We start from the raw sequence: 19,705 nt of genomic DNA on the forward strand, positions 1-19,705 counted from the left end.
AGAAATAAATAAAATAAAACTGTGCTGTTTAAACACCCTTTCGTGCGCTTTTGTCCCCAAATTGTTTCATGATTACGGGCACTTTTACCATGCCTTTATATCAATAATAAACCTGCTGGATTTGGGGAGAGCCTTTTCCCAGCTTGTTGTTATAAATTTAACAACAGAACGAATCAAACATAAACCGAATCAATAACCCCTTTCACAATAGCCTGCTTAAGAGTAAAATAAAAGTGACTCTCATAGAAGGAGATTTATGGCGCCTCCAATTTTTGATGCATTCTTCTACTGTGTAAGGCATTTTACAAGGAAAAAAATTAACTACATGTTGAAGGTAAGTGGGTTTGCTGCCCATTGACATAATTGAGATCTTGAAGGGTGAATTACAGCGTTCATATATAATCCAAATGCACATCATGGAATCAAGACATTGCAGAAATGTGCTTGAAATGTAAGCACACAATAAGTCCAGGAGCGAGAGGGAAAAACAAAGAGAAATAAGAAGGCTGAGAGAGCCGAGAGAAGGATAGCAATAGGACTCTAGAGGCTGATGTAACTGTTGTGTTGTGTTTTGATGGCCTGCTGGGTGTGCCTTTGTCTTCTTCCTCCTCTTCCTCGCTATCTTTTCTGCAGGGCCCGACTTTGGAAGGCCATTAGACTCTTTCCTGCTTACCACTTCAACTAAACCAAGTCTCATTCTTGTACAAGCCCTTCTTAAAAACATGGCCATAACTATAAAAATGGAATGAAAAAAGGTCCAATGCCACATTGGGTAATATTTTTTTATTCCCTGATGGATGTTTTTGGCATATTCTAACAGCCAAACAATAAAGTACTATACTATACTTCAGCGGATATAAATACTACCCAAAAATAAATAATAGAAGACCACCCAAAGTTATGGAATCCACTCTAATTAACAATCAACATTGATTGCAGCTCAAATGCATTATCCTAATGTATCTGCTGCTCTCTGTAGCTTGTACAGTTATTCTTCTTCTCATTATTATTATTATTTTTAAACCAGAATAGGATGTTCTTTTATTTAATAAAAGCTCTCCAGATTATACTGTAATATTTGCAATGCAAATGCGACACCACAACAACATAAAAACACCCAAAAGAGAGGCAAAACTAAACGAAAACAAAATAGTTAATCGTTTTAGCGGTATATTCGAGAGAAAAAAAAATCTGATTTTTGAATGTATTATCATTCATTATGAAGTATAGTAGTAGTTTTGTTGAACAAAAATGATATGCCCAAACGTATTATCATGAAGATTGAATTTACGCTATGTTTAAATCTTACCCTCAAAAGAGAGAATGGTTATTGACGCCTAGCAGAAAATAACAATCCATGAAGGAAGGAAGAAAAAAACAATTTCTTTTCACAACTTAGATTTATTTATTCCTTGCTCAAGGCAAAATGCGTCTTTCTTTAATTTATGGCTGTTCTATAAGCTTATTGAAGCAGGTGCCCACTCACAATTCAACAGAACAAGGCTGAAGAGATAGGCAATAAGAATGCAGCCTCCAATTCCCTTTTTAAAATACTATGTGATGAATATTCATAAATAAAGGATGATTGGATTCTGATTCAATTTGGCCAGGCTTTCTAACTAAAAATATCAGGCTAAGAATCTCATTACCTTCATATGAAAGGTGATATTGAATACATGTAATTCAAATAATGTATTACGCACCCCCAAGTTTTAAAAAAACAAAATATTTTCTCTACCCACCATATTGCATATCTTATGTCCACATTAATATTCTAGCATGCTATAAAATGCTCGCATTTCATTGGATTTCTTGTCATATCATGCCTGTTGGTCATTTCTATTGCCGACATAATACTATTGCATCGTTTGCTCAATAGTATGAATTCATATATATAAAGGAATATACATAGTTTCATTAATTCCCTCAATTTTATTATGAAATAAATATTAAATGTGGAAAGGCATCTGTAAAAAAAAAAGCTTTGTCCAATATGTGTTTCTGCAAACGTGCAGATCACAAATAATAACGGGTTACCAGGGTGAAAATGAACAGGAAGCTTTTTTCACCCCTTAGTATTAAAGTGTAGGGAAACTGGGACTGCAGTTCTTAGCTGTGATACACACTTCTATATGTGCAATTGAAAACTATGTGAGAAGAGCAGGGTGTTAAGACAAACTGGATATAAATGTGTAAATGTAAAAGAAGCCCTTTGAAATGTCTATAACACTCTTAGCAAAGTGCGATCTGTACCGTGTACACACAAATGGAAGCTTATTGCCACCAAATGTTTAAATAAGCAGCACATTGATGTTAATGCTTGCAGTTTTGGGTTAATGGATGCTGAAGTCACAAATTTTCAGCTGACACTAAAACAGTGAAGACAACTCTAATGTCGACCCAGCAATAACCTTTAAAGGTGAATAAAATCCAACATGTCAACTATTAAGTGTTTAGCATGGACTTGCTAGCCCCCGATTTTAAGGTCTCGCCCTGCAGTGAAGTAATTGGCCGACCAAGTTAAAGTAGAAGAGTGAATTGGAAAGTGTGCTTATTTTTTGATTGATTATTTGGTAAAATTCTACCAGAATTTATGGCCACACAGCCATTTTAATTCCCCACAGATACATTTTTCTCACACGGTGACTGTAGGAATATAATATGATATTATGTTTCTTGAGAGTACACATGGTGTGCAACCATTTTGGCTCCAGGTATTGAAAAAGGCTCCAAGAAAAAAACAAATGGCTCACAAGTCAACTATCATGAATATAAAACCTTACTCGCTTCTCCGGCAGTTTCATTTCTCTCATCATTATGAACCTTTTTATTACTCCACCCTAATGACTCCGATCTTCACTCTTCGGTTATGAGCAAGGAGTCTGATTGCTGATATTATTTTAATCAAATGTATTTGTTCGGGAACTATTTGATCAAGCGATCCGCTTGACTAAGCCCGCCTATGTGTGAGAATCCAGCTCCTCGACAGTTTGTGCTTGCGCTATCTTTCACACAAAATGTAATCTGCCTACAATCGGGAATGACAGCACTGTTTACAGCTCCGCCACGGCCGTCCCGTAGTCACCCTTGACAGTGACAGACAGTGGCAGGCACGAGCGCGACACAATCAACGTGGTAGAGTGTGGCTTCCCACTGATGGAAAGGCTGGTAGTGTTTACGGGACATACACCGATGGCTTTTCGGAGTGAATGGAGAAGGCTCTTTCTCAGACAGATCTATCTGGATGGTTCACTCTCACCCTAAATTAATTGAATGTCACTCAAAGAGCAAGTGAAATAGAGAAAGACTTAGATCGTTGACTTAATGCAATAGTGGACAGAGTATCGACACTCAATTTAGACTCAGCTTAATTTGTAGCTATGAGGACTGAATACAATTAGGGTGCTCGCTGCTGCTTTCAAGTCACGATATTTGAGCACAGAACTGGAAAAGTTGTGAAATTAGGAGAAAGTCTGCAAACACCAAGCAATAAATGGCTTCAAAAAAATCTGAGCAATTGGGAGGTGGACTGATCTAGATTTAGATCGTATTGACAATTTAACTGTTTGGTCTGGACTAACTCCCTAAAGTTTGCAGAGTGCACCTTTTGGGCTGGTGTAAATAGAAATCAGCAAACTCTGATGCGAGACTTTGGGTGAGAGGTGGTCTCGGTTCAAGCAACTGTAGTGTGCTTCCCTCAAATACCCAAAAATTTAGCACTTGGTGATAATTGGCTCCAGTTTTTTTTACCTAGTTCTACAATGTCTTGTGTGTCTTGTTACTGCAACCAAGAAATGTCCCGAATATAGGATGAAATAAAGTTCTAACCTAACCTAATTTGTTGTGAATATTAATTCCACAGACAGACAAATATGTTAGATAAAGTGATATATTTTACCTTCCATCTCTTGAGTGGATTTGCCTGTGTCAATTTCTTCTGAATTTTCAGGATTTTGATCATTTTCTGCAGAAAAACAAGCAATCAATGGTATTTGCAGAATAAATTCCAGGCCAACTCATCAGCTGTATCCTGATGATAACAAGCGAGATGAAAAAACGAACATAGGCTTGCCAGCATCATACCGTACCTTGGTCTTCACCTTTATCCTTGTTTTCAATCGCAGTTTCTTGATCTTCTGCCTGTTGGGTTCCAGCATCGTCATGTTTATCTTGACCGCTTTTTTCATCACCTTCCTGATTTGGTTCCTCAAGGCCCAAATCTTCATCTTGACCAACAAGAAAATATATGTACAGTTTTGTAGGGATCAGCTCAAGCATTCAAATAATGATGTAATCTTGCCTAGTATGGTTGCTTTGCACTGTCCAATATATGTATAAAGTACTTTTTTAACAACTGATTTCAAAGACAGGAAAAGTAAGAGCTAACTAAAAGAGAATATTGATGGAAAGTCCATGCCCAGAGGTGGCTGTTTTGTTCCCACCGTAACCATGAGCGGCATTAGTCCGTAGCTATTATATTATGTATTTTCTTTCTTCATTGTTACTCCTACCTTTCCGTTTGTGTCTCAGGAGAAGGTAATTACTGATCTAATGCCTTGCATAGCAACCCAGGGATGCATTTACCACAACACAGTTATCGAATAGTTCCAAAATTCATGTTTGGAGACGCTGTATCTGCTCCATCCGTCAATTTTTTTGTCAATTGAATAGAATTTACATAAAATAAGAAGAAAAGCAAAAGGCACTGCTACCAAGACAAATCCTACAAATGCTAATGACAGGTAGAGGTATAAAAGTTCTCTATAACACACACCTTACTTACAACATATCCAAACACACATCCACACTTTTTCTAACAAAACAAGCAGAATAAACACAGTTGTGCGAGTTCATAGCTTATGTTCATTTGTGTGTGATTTACTGAGATATGTATCTTACCTGGGCCCTGACTTTCCATCACCACATCTTCGATTTCCTCTGCATCTAGAAATACAAAGTTTGGAAAGAAGAAAATATTTACACTCAGAGTCGATGTGACTCGACTTGCTGTATCACCTAAAACAGCTTTTTTTCTTCCCATCGCTTTGTTTTTGTACCGCAGTGTGCGCACAACGGAACCACAAAGGCATGCATAAATTAAGCGACAAAAAGAAAGAGGAATATAATGTCACTTCCAAAGCCATACATAATTGAGGGTTTTCTTTGTTCCACGCGTGTGTGTGATAAGAGAACTTTTCAGTGTTGGCATGTGGGATGGAAAGACTGAAGTGGAGCGAACAGTACATTCAATTTTTGATGACAAATGACACCAAGAAAACACTGGCAGAGCCGAGAGGCTGTGAGCATGTTAATGAGCCGTAAAGTGACATTACCATTGTTGGCCTTGTTTTCATCACCTGCTTCCTCTTTTCCTAGAAAGGAGAGCAAATGTTCATCACTTGAACGCCAAGCATGTATCGTTAAATAAAAACAGAATATACAAAACATGGCAAGATTTTCCCGTGATAAATTATTCATACTGCGAGAGTTAATCTCGGAATAAATCATGAATCTCCAGTTTAGCTCGTGTGTGTGGATTTTTTTTTTTTTTTTTGTCTTTGCCGCCAAATATCAGGACTGTTTTGAAGTCATTTATGCAAGAGAGCAACAGTATTTGGAAGTAAAAACAGCCTGGGGTGTCTTGTGCCACATAAGAGATTCTTCATAACACTTGCACACTTGTTTTTTTCGTTTACTGTGACCAGAGGAAACACATTATTCATATTCTCAACTGAACTATACACCTGGAAAAAGTGTTAAGTGGGGTTAATGCTTTAAAGCTTAATGTACCACGTACATGCATAAACTTGCCCTAAATTAAACACATTTTTGTTTTTTTTCCACATGCGGGTTTTCAAATCTTTCCACAACATCAGTTCAGATGAAATTGAAATTTTGTATATGTTTTGTTTGCTTGTCCCCCCCACCCTCACACTTGATATTCATTTGTGGAGGGCAACATTTTATTGATGTGCTGCAACGGTTAGGAGACACATAGTAAATCAAATGAAGCGGTTCTGTTTTTTTTCAGAGTATGCGCAGTTAAATTACTTAGATGCACGTCTATTTATAATATACTTGGACTCCATCATCATCCATCACCATTCAAGTGTACTGTGAATGCATTATTATTTCATCCATCCATCCATTTGCAAGAAATATTTCCTAGTCAGGGTCATAGGGAGCTGCAGCCAAACCCAGTTGACTCAAGGTATAATAGACTGGCCAATCACAGATAAGCATGCAGTATAGACAGAGAATAATTTACTACATGTCGATTTCAACTGCCAGTACGGCAGTCGAGTGAGTGAATAAGTACAATCAGCGATATGCATTATGTCATGTTTGACCAAATGATTAACTATAAGAGGTAATGGTATGAAAATTGAAGAAAAAAAATAGACGAGTTTAGATGTGCGGAAAGCACAAGAGCAAACCCGAATAAAGATTATACACAAATGGTGGCAACATGGATCTTCAGAGACAGAAATCAACAAAAAAAACATACTTTCACGTATTAATAAAGTAATTTGAATTAATGGGAATAATTGAAAAAATGATTTGCTATTTGCTGCTTTGCTACTTCATGGCCTGGACAAGGAATAGGCTTCTGAAGGAAAATGTTCGGCAAAAAGTTTGTGCCAAATCCAATTAGGATTCTGTGGCAGGGCACCCCTCAAAAATTCCAGCCAATTTCTCATTTCCTTTACAATTATTTTTCTTTCTTCTGCGAAAAGCTGGGCTCACTTCATGAATTTAAATGCATTGTTTGAGTGCTTCCTTAATGAGGAGCACTGACCAACTGATTATCAATGATTCTGACTTTGGCTCAACTAAGGAACCAACTTCATATTTTTGCAGTAATATTAAACCCATGCAATTTAGAGTCATTTTTAAAAATGCTCTCTTACATATGCCCACACAATGACATTTGGACAAAGTCTGAAAATGAAAAGCCATGACACAAATAGGCAAACATGCTTCACACAATGGTTATTGTGGAGCTTCTATAATTGCTTCCCCCCCACTTTTTTTTTTAACAAGCTGCACAGAGAAACCATTTTACATATCTACGCATACAATGTTGCAGTGCACCCAGAACAATAAAAACGCCAGCCTGGCTTAAATGGAAAAACGTCCAGTTCTAGTATTGCTTTATATTTATCTCGAGTGCCTCTGTCCATCATGTTGAATTCTGGTGACACTTTGTCGATGACAATCCTTTCTATTAATCATGACTGACATTTGGAGATGGACCCTAGGCGAGAAGACCAAAGGAATACTTTGACGGGGAAAACGGGTGAAAATGAAGGCCGAGGTCGCACTTTGCCTTGAAAATGCCGGAATGGCGCTCATTATTGTATAAAGCCATCCCAAACAACAACATGTCAGATGTGGCAAGAGGCCAAATGCAATTTTCTCTTCATGTTTTGATCATTTATTGGAAGAACAGTGCTCAATCTGCAATAGAAAAATGGGCCACACGCACAGCGTGACAAAAAAAAAAAAACATATGTAGGCCAGATGTGATTTATAAGAGCCATTATAAGACAGTCCCAATCAAAATGCCCCCCCACCCCACAATGCAACTCCCACTTTTGTTATAAACAGAAGGTGGCAGCATTGTCCCAAGCTTTCTTGCCGATTTGAAGCGTACTTAACCCCCCTTTTTACATTTTGAATGTGGGTTCAAAATACTTCACTACTGGTCAGCCACGACATACAAAAAGCTTTGAGTTCCAAACCACACTTGAAAACTCAGCTTTAATGATAATGTATACTTTTTTTTGAATGTCATTGTTTCCACACTTGTACTAAGTGAAGGGACATTGTTTTGATAAAAACAAAAAAAAAAACATGTCTTACGGGCACAAGGATGATTTATTCATAACAGAGTTAACCGTTACAACAACATCAATAATTTAAAAGCGGATATGAAACCTTCACTGTGTGTCCTATTTGTCCAGAGTGGATATCTTGATGGATCCCATATTGGAAATTAATGAAAATCAAAAAGTATTTTCAGCATTCTCTCATTCACCTCTAGCGAAGAATATGAAAACTTGCTAAAGAAAGTGAAAAAGGACAACTAGGATGACCTAACGTTCCCATTCAAACACATTTTGCATGTTTTACAGCAATGCCTGTCATAGAGTGGCTGAGCCATTGTCTGCTATCATCTTCACTGCCATTTCACTTTCCTTGCCGCCTTTTTACCAGAAACCTCAGCAAGCCAGAAAAATGCATCTAACAAAGACATTGATTATACGCTCCAGGTTCACATTTTACTCTGCCCTCTGATACCCACTAATCTCACTAATAACACTCTGATGCCAAATAGCAAACAATGTGGTGATGCTTGCCAGCCCGGCTGATGTCTTTCACAAAAATGGTCTATCACCCTCCAGGTGAGGCAGATATAAAACTAAACACACAAAACTACACACGTTGCACACTAAAATACAAAATAAATTAAATATTTAAAAAAAACTGGCTTTCTCAATGGTATCACAAAATGGTAAACTCCATTCTATGTGTCTGTACCTATATATACACAAAAATATACACATATATATAGAAGGGCATGTACCATTTTATGAAAAATACCAGCTAAAAACGATAATATAAAACACTTGTCGAAAAATATGGGATGGTAAGCCCAGCCCTACTTTCAATATACACAATTTCTCCCAGTTTTGCATTTCCTTTGTCTAAATTGAAAAAAATAAATACATAAAAAAACACCCTTAAACCTTCATGTGAAAAATCCCATCTAATTTCTGTAGTAATAAAAGCTAAAAGCATATTAGCAGACCAAATCTGTTTTTGCACACTAAAATTGCCTTAAACTAAGAATCCTACGGGATCTTGGCACATCAAAATCAGCAGTTTGATGTCAAAACCACAAAACATGGTTTAATAGACATTTTTTTCCAGCTACACTTCAAAACAGCAGATGAATCTTTAATTCAGCAGTATGTTTTATCCCTTGCTTACATTGTTTCTTTTCCAGCAACAGTTCCAACCATCATTATTGTTATTATTATTACTATTATGTTACTGCACTATACAGCATATTTCTAAAGGAAGCACACTGGAGGCAACCTTAATGTTTTCCTTTCATCTCTTCAACGGCTAAAAGCCTCTCACGGCTGACCTATGGTGTGGGGAGCATCCAGTCCCCCAGAGGAGTGTGATGTATCACACTGAGGCATATTGACAGACATCCCGCCCAGCACAGCAACAGAGTGTAATTTATTCCTGCAAGTGCTCCACATATGAGCGCTATCAGATATATTGCCAACATTGTTGGCTGGAGATAAAGTGCTTGAAGGTTTTGAATGGATGCTTTTGGTCAATTGTAAAAGACTCCCAAGAATCTTGAACATGAATATCATACAAGAGTAGTCGGCATGCGGCAGGTTTGATTTCCTTGGCCGTCTGCATCTCCTAACTCATGACACCCGAGTGTTTTCTATGATGAATCCCCACACCGATACACCACATCCACACCTAACCTTTACAATGGAAGCACTACACAATCATTCGTTTTCCTTCCTGTGAAAGAGTTTGTCTCAAGGACTGAGTGTTCTCCTGCTAGAAAGCTACGCGAGGGCCTTTTGTGAATGGATTAGTTACTATTAAGCTGCTGGGCCTGATAAATTAGGATTTATAAAGATTATTACAAAATACTTATGGCCTCCTAACACTACTGATTGAATTTGCAAATCATTTTGAATGGCCCTTGCACGATTATTTAGACTTGGATGCAGTTTGAAAAGCAGGCAGAGAGAAATGCAGTAAAACTGTGCTTTGTTTTACAAAAAAAAAAAAAGACAGAATTATTGACGCCCTTGAAGTGACTGCGCTATCTAGTCCAGCCTTCCACAATCAGCGAGATGAGCCATTTCCCCAGGGAAAACAACCATGACTGCTATCTTTAAAAATTCCCTGCAACCTTTAGGCTTGGAGACAAATGGATGGTGTACCATTTTAATTGCCTACTAACACCCTCCAGTGTAAGAATCTAATTATCTTTGGTCCATCGTATCGGAGAAGCCTATAATTGTTTCAATATTACACATCCAAAGGGGCTGAAACTGCAGAATAGCCAGATAATGGTGTCTTAAACAAGTTTGCCTTCAAGAAAACATTCATTTGAAAAGGCCCACTTTTCATGCTGTTTTCATTTAACCCAAAGAGGAACTTGGGAATATTGACTGTTGATCATCACGACTGTAGCGCCAAAAGCGCTTCCTAAATGCAAGCGTTATTCATTTATTTTTTTAATTTAAAACTACAAATGATGTGTCTCTATTACTTGCACAAATTCTACAAAATAAGCATACTCTCACCATTTATATTTGTGCACAGTGGGTGTATACAAATCCAAGATTAAAAGAATAGTGACCAGTATTTACCCTAGTTTTGACTATGCTGCTGTTCCGTTTAACAACACTACAAACGAGAATCCAAATAAAATTTAGCATTCTAACCTCTGTTATTGTCGTTGTCATCCTTGGCTGTTGATTTTGTAGACAGTGAGATATCATCTGCAAGAAAACCATGATTTAGTGACAAATTGCCACATGATCTTAAATGTTCAACACCATAGAATGACGTTAGACAACCCGGTTCGTCATAATAGTGTCAACATTGGCTCTTGTATATCGGCTGACTTTGAAGAGTGTGATGGAAAAAATGGATTGCTTTAACATGCTGTTGTTTTACAACTCAGTGACAAAAATATGACTCCTGCGGGGGAATATGAGGCTTTGAGCATGACCCGAGAGTACAGTTGTGGGGGAGAAAAAAACTGCCAGAGAATATGAGCCATTCGGCAGCCATTCGGATGTTTGAATAGGTTCCAGGTAGCAATGAGTCAAACTCTGACTGATGATGGAACAAAATAAAAGGCCAGGACTTGGCATGAGAGCAAAGGCCCACCAAAGTCAACTGGACCAGGATAGTGTTGGCAATATGACACGACATAACTGGCAACTAATATTGTTTAGTGAAACATCCTAATGTTGGAAAGTGATGTTGCATAACATAACATTAAAAGCAACTAACTGTAAATAAATCAGCACACTTTTCCCTTAACTAAATACAAATGGCATATTTGTTCAAGAAAAGTGAAAATCTGGAATGAGAAACATGATACTAACTCTAAACTAAAGGCCATGTAAGCTCACAATCATTCATATTCTGTCATAGTTCCAATTGCCTTGTCCATGTTATCTGAAATTACCACTTGCTTAATAATCATAACAAATTAAAGCCCTCAATTGTAATTTTAATCCCGATTTGACCAACAATTAATTTGTTTTTGCCAAACAAAATAGCCAACATCTCACAAGGCGTCACTAAAACTGTGTTTTGAGCAAAAACAGCTCCCCAAAACACTGTTGCAACTGACATTAGTAACTAAAACACACCCTTTGTTGTATAAAGTAGTAGTTCCAGTATTGGAAAAAAACCTCAAGTTAAACTGAACTTGTTCTCTAAATAGTCCCCACTACTTTGCATTGTACTCCGTCTTTATTAAGGTCATCAGCGCACTGTGAAAATGTCAATAGTTAAACATGATAAGCTGTATCTGGGTGCAACAGACCCCTTGCCAAGATGCAGCAGCGATAAAAGCACTACACATTGGTGCTTATATTTGTTCTACAACCGGGCACATCCTGCTAGAAGATGTTTCTTTTGTCGCTCACTTTAGGTGGTCTGAAGGCATGGTGCCAGTGAGCTGGATGAAGAAACAGGCGCAAGGAATTAGCAGTGGACATAAGCTCTTGTAATGCTGTCTACCTTATCTGGCATTAGGCATTTCAACAGCACGGCGTTAAATCGCAATTCTTGCTCGTCAGCCAACGAGTAAACATTCATTTTCCTTGTTGCGTACTGAACAAAAAGCCCTCACAAATCACTGTCACGAGTCAAAGCTATTCTACTCTGTCATCTTGTGTGTACAGATAGGGGGTTGTTAAGGTGAAAAGGCAACCATGAAATATTCTGTCACTCACCTCCCTTCAGCTGCTCATCTGCAACCTCCATGTCATTGTCTGGAAAAGGTGCATAAAAAAAGACAGTCTGTCAATGCAAGTCTTTCAAATACAACTCTTCACAATGATTATACCATTTTAATCATTTCACACAACACTGCTCATTAAAAAGTTATGGACTCAGATGATATTAATTCCACTTTTACGCACCTACTGTGTTCTCTAATAATGCGGAACGTATCGTAATGAAGAAAGGACGAAAAAAATCTAATATCACAGTTATGGTAACCAGTTTTTTTTAATTTTTTTTACTCTCTATCCTTGTTCTAACCCTCAAAGCAGATCAGACATTTCACAACAGCCTCTTTTCAACAGAACCACCAGACATCCTCGGATCTAGTGAGTTATTACATCAAAATGACTCCCCGTGTGAGAAGAGTACGTGCTTGAACATACATGTGTGTGTGTGTATTTGAGAGAGAAAGGTAGTGAGACATCCCTTTTCAATTAAATCTATAAAAGTTGGCTCAACATATATTACACAAAACCTTCCATTTCCTCCCAACACAAGGAATGTAAGCCGGTTGGACAAGCGGGTCTTGAAACTCTCTTTGATTTTCTCTGAGCCCGACGGAGAGAAGCAGAGGTGTTTCTGTTCATGCGAATTTTACTGCAAAGTGAGAGATGAGAAGACAGCTTTGGATGCTGCTTCCTAGGCAGATAGACAGCACGTGTGCACGGCTACCATTTATACAAACACACACTTGGCTATGGATCAGCGTGCAGCTCGGAGCTTTAAAGCATGACACTATACAGTTGGGCAGCTTTACCAACTCCACGTGCACACAAATGCACACCATTAGTATGTGTGAGAGTATTATGGTGGTAAGAGTATGTCAGTGGCATGATTGTAGCTAAGTGAGTAAGCCTTCCAGTATGATGAAAGGCTTTTTGTCATCTGCTCCGAGCATATCAGAGCTCCCAGTAGAGGGACTGAAGGCCCCTTTTTTCCCCTTTTGTATAACAGAATAAATGGCTATAGTGCATTTGTTTAGGCTTTTTTTGGGGAAGTGTGGATAGTTTCAGCTTACTGTGACGTGCTATAATATTAAGTAGACAGTAGCTTTGTCCATTCTTGTTCGTTTTGTGTTTTTGCTGCTTTTCTGTCTTAATGATTTGATTGGGTGATTGTTAATGATCCCATTTACTTTGCTTTGCTATGTATTTTGTGCTTTTGATTTGTTGTTCTGTGGCCTTTGCGACTGTACTATCTAACTTGTGACTATGTATTTTTTTTCTGTATCTGCATTCCCCACTTCTTGCAACTGTCACAATGAAATTTCCTGAATATGGGATAAATAAAGTCTAATCTAATTGCTCACCCACAAAAAATATATATAAATACATATGTATAACTAATGTACATATGAACTCGTCTCCTAAAAGCAACTACGAAAAATGGAATGTCTCTCAAGCATGCACACACACAACATTGAATGGATTGCAAGGGCTATATCGTCCCAAACAGAGTCTATATCAAGTAGTTAAGTTATCTATTTGTCAGGGATGTATCCCCAAGCTTGTTTACAGATGTGTTTAAAGTGTATTCTTGCAATATTCCGAGAAAGACGGAGGTGTGAGCCACTGATCTCTCAGGTGATCATATCCTGGACACACAGTTTTCTTCTCATTTCTCTGCCCTGAGGGAACGGCTTGTGAAAGCAAAGAACTTCATTTTCACCCTTCACAGGGCTGCTGTGGCCCCTCATATCCTCTGTCAACATATTACGTGCGTGCGATACAAGTGTGTGCACAGTGCAGCTTAGCCACTAACCAAGCAGCAGGGAGTGGGTGAGTGAGCGCTTCCCTGAGAGACATATGTTTTAGGGGCATGGCTTTGGGTGTAAAGAGCGTATTTAACGGCTATGTAAGCAATTGTCAATGGCAGAGTCAATGAAAGAGTTGGAGAGAATAAAACGAGCCCACCAGATCCGAGCGCTGGTTCTATTTTGTCACCACTGTAGCTCACCAGAGGAGATGAAATGATGGAAACCAGCTTGCGGGCAGCCACCCTGATCACATTAGGAGAGTGTAACCAGAATCAATTTCGACGTGGTTTCACTGTCGAAAACTACAGCTGCCTTACTGCTTGCAAATGATAAGTCCCCAGGCATGTTGGCAATAAAACACTACCCACTGGAATTATGTTATTCTGTATTATTTCATTTACCAATTCAATTTATTTAGAAAGTGGCCTTTGAGATGGGAAACTAGTGTTCAGGATTTAAAATGAGTGTATTCTTTTATCACTATGGCTCTTAGATACATAACTTTTTGTGGCCACAAAGAGTGATAATAACGTTTTTCTAAATATTTAGCTCGATGACATTTGGCTTTCTGTGTCTGTCAAGATGCAGTTTTATGTGAACATGTGGTTCACGATGACATTTTCCAACTGACGTAATTATGAGAGGTAGGTGGCAAGGTGTTTACAGACACAGATAATCAAAATCTCCCAAAATCTTAGGACATACGACAAAGCTCGTAATGTACTTGGCTTCATTGTGACTATGTTGGGAGATGAGTGAAGACCAGTGTGTGTTGACATTGTAAAATATCTTCAGCATGGAGTCAAATCAATTTAGACTTCATGTCCAGACATTACACCTGGATTACACTCAAGAGGGGCTTGAGTATTTATTATGTTTTTAGGAGGACCGAGCAGGATATAGCCCATAATTTTACTGCATTTATGATCATTTTGAAGACAAATGTAGTCGTGAGAAATGGGGAGGCAGAATTTTATAAATTATAAGCCTGATCTAAGCCATCAAGAACTGCATGACAACATAATAGAGTAGATCTTGAGGAAGGGCTTCTACATGATAAAGCAGAAGAAAAGAGACAATAAGTGGCTAAAGTGGCATGGAGACAAAGAGCGATCCAAGTGAGAGCAACTGAGGACCAGGGAAGATAATGGCTAGCGTCTATGTGATGTGACATATCAAACCACCTATGATGTCAAGGGACTTAACGATGTCTCAGGTGTCCATGCAGAAAACATCTGATTTCCTGTCTCTTATAGAGAGTCGGATGAAATGTTCTAAGGAACACCTGGCAGTTTTCTAAATGGCTTTGTCCAAATGTATTTAGTTCGAAATAAGCAGTGTTTTTACTGAATCGATCAGATACTCTTGAAAACACATGTAAGCATGACAATAATTTCAATGTGTTGGATCAGTATGTCATATTCTGTGTCATACGGATATGGAAGAACATCTGTGCTAGCATTTCGTCACATAAAATATAGTTTTTTTTTATGAGAATACAGCTAGTATAGTGAAGCTGATCATTTTTTGGGGCAAATTGAGTCTATTGCTATGCCATCTGCTATTTTGTATGCATTATTCATCAATTGAAAATTGCTTGCAAACAAACGTCTCATTGCTCCTAGACACTTGAACTGTCTGAGAAGTGTGAAACTCCCCTTCCTCATTATGTGGGAATATTTGACACTGTGTGTGGCAAGACAAGGCATGAAAATAGGTTAGAGCAATTTGAATAAGTCTGTTTTGTTAACAGTTTGTAGCTTGTATGTAAGAAATCGTGTCAGGGATGTAGTTAGGTTTGACAGTGGATTTATTTCCACTTCACTGTTTTATTTTATGATTCATGACTTTTTTAAGGTGGACATTTGGTTTATTCCTTGAGGGATCGCCATGGCGAAATCGTAGAATTGCCTGTTAGATTTGTCACACAAATGTTTCTTTTCATTTAAAATAAGGGTGTTAGGTTCACCAATAGATATACTTTAAGATACATACTTGAAGATGTTTTAGAAAATACTAATGTCCTTTGGATGCATTTAATCCAAGTTTTTGTGTGATCGTGCGACTGTTTTCTGTAGTGCCCAGAAAAGTGTAGCGAAAGGAGAAGAGTAATAAAGTTGGAGTTAGTGTGTTTTAACGAATAATCTTATTTACGGCATGTCAGGTATTAGTGTGGAGTCACATCTTGTTGAGTAATAAGGAGCCATTTTGTCTGATTGAAGTGCTGATGCTTTTTATCCCATTGTATATAATGATTGCTTTACCTTAGTCACTAGATAGGAAACATTCTGTCTAATCAGCCCCTGATTGCTTCTGTATAATCTTCCCTGTTGTTTTAGACTTAAAGTCTTCCTCTATTCTCTGTTATTTTGTTTGTCTGCCCCTTTTTGAGAAAGATCCGAATTCTTTGGCTGCACTACAGTTTGTTTTTAGGAAGAAAAAAAAGTCATTCCTCTCCTACATGTATTTTCTTGCAAGAATAGGAGGATTGCGGGGGTTCTGGAGCCTATCTAAGCTAACTATGGGCAGTATGTGGGGTCAAGTCAATTGAATCAGTGAATATGATTTTGGGGTAGTGTGATGACGGTTCACAATGGAATATGATATGAGATATAACAGTTAAGGGGGTACAGCGATTCCACATATCAAGGAACAGTAGAAAATAACTACACTGCCATTGCATCTTAAATGTTATGTTTTAGAAAAGCGTAGATAGCCATTTTGTTTTTCCTGTATTGCCGCTTACGGCGAAATGTAGGGCAGTTATCGAGTGACAGCTCTTGTAAGTGGCTCGAGTGATAACTGGAGAACAACAGCGCCAGATTCTCATCTCACAGGACTAATATGATGAGACGGGGACTGGGTATACGAGGGCAGGCGATATAATTAAGGTCTCTACCCAGAATGTAATCTTTCACGATGGCGAGCGGGACAGATGATGGGCGCACATGGGGAACAAAACACTCTCCATCTGGGAGAAGCGAGACGAAGACCTGAGAGCCGCTATTCCGTTGGGGAGGTAGGGGGGTGAAAAGTAAGGTAAATGGGAGGTAATGCAAGGCTGGTAAAGCCAGACAGCCTCAGCTGAGTGGCTCCCGAGCTATTCGACACAATCCTCCATGGAGCCCCCATCAGAACTTGTTACGCCTTCTGCCCTCGCCAAGAAATAACGCCGTTAGCCGAAATGGAGGTTGCTTAGGGACAGCCATAAAATAGAATGAGAGTCCAATGTAACCCTTGTTTATCTTACAAGGAATTGAAGAACAATATCCAAGGATAATAACTATCTTTTACAGTTTGGAAAAAAAACATGTTTATACATGACGATGTACTCACCTTCAAAAACAACAGACATTTTTTTCTTGTAGATGGTGAAGTCCGTTTCTAGGAAGACGCAGAAAATTACACGTGTAATCTGCACAGAAAAGAGGATGAAAAAAAATATTAGTTGAATAGTAAACTCTGCATGTTCAATAACAGAGTAACCAAGTGGAACATTTTGGATATTGGATATTTGGATATATCTTTGGGCATTACCAAGACACAATCAGCTCTGTTCAAGAGTCTGATTAGGTACCACCCCCATTGAGACCACCTGAATTAGCCATTAGAGAGCGCTTTTAGCAAAATAATCGAGCACATAACCAGAATTAGAATTACCAATTGGGTGCACGTTAGAGCTGAGCAATATCTTTCAAGGCTACAAAAGGAACAAGTAATTTGGAATGCTTTCACTGAGCATGCATTTTACTAAATTAAAATGGCAAATACAGCTTTTTATTTTACAAGTGGGACTAATAAAGTCATTACTACATTAAAAAATATCGTTATAAAAATATGCGCAGGAGCTTGATCACAAAAAAAAGATGAAATAATTGATACAACTTTTTCTTTTTAATAAAATTAAACTAAGGATAGAATATAAAGTGACCTATTGGTGATTCACTGTGAATGTAAGAAAAATACGAAAGATATTATTATTTTTGAAGAGAAGAAGAACATATAGCTCACAAGTTTTGTCCCATTCTAGATCCAAAACAAGGATACAATTCAAAAGTGTCCCCCTTTCCTGGTTTCCAAATAGGCGCAGATTTATAAATAGTTCCAACGTCAGGCCTTATTGTAAATGTTTGGCATTGCTTCAGCATGACGACATTTTATTTTGTCATCTCCAGTGAAGGCTTGCTCATTAAATCTCATCTCAGTCTCATCAAACAATTACGCAAAGAAAGCTTTTCAAATTGTGTAGACACTGACAATGGTGTTTGTGAGAAGTGATAAAATCCCACAATAATGCATATGACAATGTGTTGGATATTATTCTGCCAGATAGAGGCTTCCCAAGAATTTCATCGGTCTTTTATGAGGCTTAATCCTAAAAATGATAGCCCAGTGAAATAAATCATAATTCTAGCGGCATAGTCAAACACAAATAATGGGCTTTAGAAGACTATTATTACTGCTTGCAACAAGGTGTTCTGTTACTTAACCTAAATTTCATTTTTTATCGTGCTGGCCCCATTGACACATGCGGGAAAATTAAGTGAGAGATGACAAAATGCATTACACGACATAAAAAAAATAAACACTCACATTACAAATAATCAAGGATCAAATCTAACCAATTATTAAAATGTAGGGTGTTAATCACTAGTAATGTTGTTTTCCAATCAAACACTTAACTCATCAGATGCCACTATTAGAAAACAATCATAATAATAAAGCAATACATTTCATTTTTTAAATGGGCCTTTCAAAATGTAGTTTTTGTCATTGTTATTTTGAAATCTCTCATGGCCTAACATAGCATCACGCATTTTACTAATAAATTAGTCCAACTGAATTAGCAACATGAGTTCCTTGTTTGGGGAACCCTAGATAAAGACACACCATTTCCAGACAGCCTCACCTTAAAAATTCCTGCTGTGGAAATGTTGTTAAAACCCTAACAACGTATCCACTCTAGATTTAATATTGTCAAAAATGATCAATTCCGATGCAATGTGTACGTATCTAGCCAAGTGTGCTGCTCCCAGCAACCATCAAGGTTGAAAAAGTTAATGGAAGACTAATTAGAAAGATGGAATCCCTGCATGCTACCACTCCTTGTCATTATTCATCCCTGATTGGAGCGTCTTTGCCAAAGGGTGAGCACAACATGAATGGATCCAATGACGAATTCAGGCTGTGATGGTCAGCTTGGAATCCCCCCAACCCCTCTAAACTTAGATCTGTACTTTATCGGTGTAGCTAACTCAAAAGTCAACTCAACAATTTGATGTGGTTTGTTGATAAATACAATTCAGGTGAGTATAGTTTTATGTATGTATATACACACACATACATACACATATATGCATATGTATAAACACACAAAAACACAAAATATGCCAAATTGGCTGCATGCAGGAAATATTTGAGATATTTGGTGTCACCCAATTACATGCTCATTCCTAGATGGTTATAAATGAGTCGGCATACTCCTATTTTCCGAGTTGATTGTTTGAAAAGTAGCTCATGAGGCAAAAACGTGTGGGCGCCAGCGCCTTACAGTATTTGACAAGCATCGTATGTGTTCACACATGGCTGCGTATGTCATTGTTCTCCAGTCTAACAAGAAGCCAGCAAATTATTCCACTGCCAGGAATATATCCTCATAAAAGACCGCGGCATCAAAGCCAACATCAGTTAGACTTGGCCGCCTTTGTTGTCTACAATGCAAGTCTGGATAGAGGGTTCACTATGAGGCAGGTGGACCACATCCAGGCCTTATTTGCTGATGTAATTACACACCTGCGTCTCTAGTTGACACAGCCCGAAACAAGTGAAAAGTGGATGAAAACATTCTTGCAGGCCACATTCTAATCTCAA

The 19,705-nt window shown here is 38.1% G+C and overlaps 1 protein-coding gene across 1 annotated transcript in view; it reads right to left on the minus strand.

Annotated features, from left to right (window-relative positions):
- macrod2 (mono-ADP ribosylhydrolase 2) overlaps positions 1-19,705 on the minus strand; it is a 223,478-nt gene that overhangs the window by 11,077 nt on the left and 192,696 nt on the right. The window contains exons 9-15 of the mRNA XM_077730134.1: positions 17,171-17,249; positions 12,027-12,065; positions 10,497-10,553; positions 5,334-5,372; positions 4,900-4,944; positions 4,089-4,226; positions 3,899-3,964 (exon numbers count right to left, since the gene is read on the minus strand). Coding sequence (XP_077586260.1) covers positions 3,899-3,964; positions 4,089-4,226; positions 4,900-4,944; positions 5,334-5,372; positions 10,497-10,553; positions 12,027-12,065; positions 17,171-17,249 — 463 coding nt within the window. The remainder of the gene's footprint in view (positions 1-3,898; positions 3,965-4,088; positions 4,227-4,899; positions 4,945-5,333; positions 5,373-10,496; positions 10,554-12,026; positions 12,066-17,170; positions 17,250-19,705) is intronic.

Source organism: Stigmatopora nigra, chromosome 12, assembly GCF_051989575.1.
Source record: "Stigmatopora nigra isolate UIUO_SnigA chromosome 12, RoL_Snig_1.1, whole genome shotgun sequence".
NCBI classification, from domain to species: Eukaryota; Metazoa; Chordata; class Actinopteri; order Syngnathiformes; family Syngnathidae; genus Stigmatopora; species Stigmatopora nigra.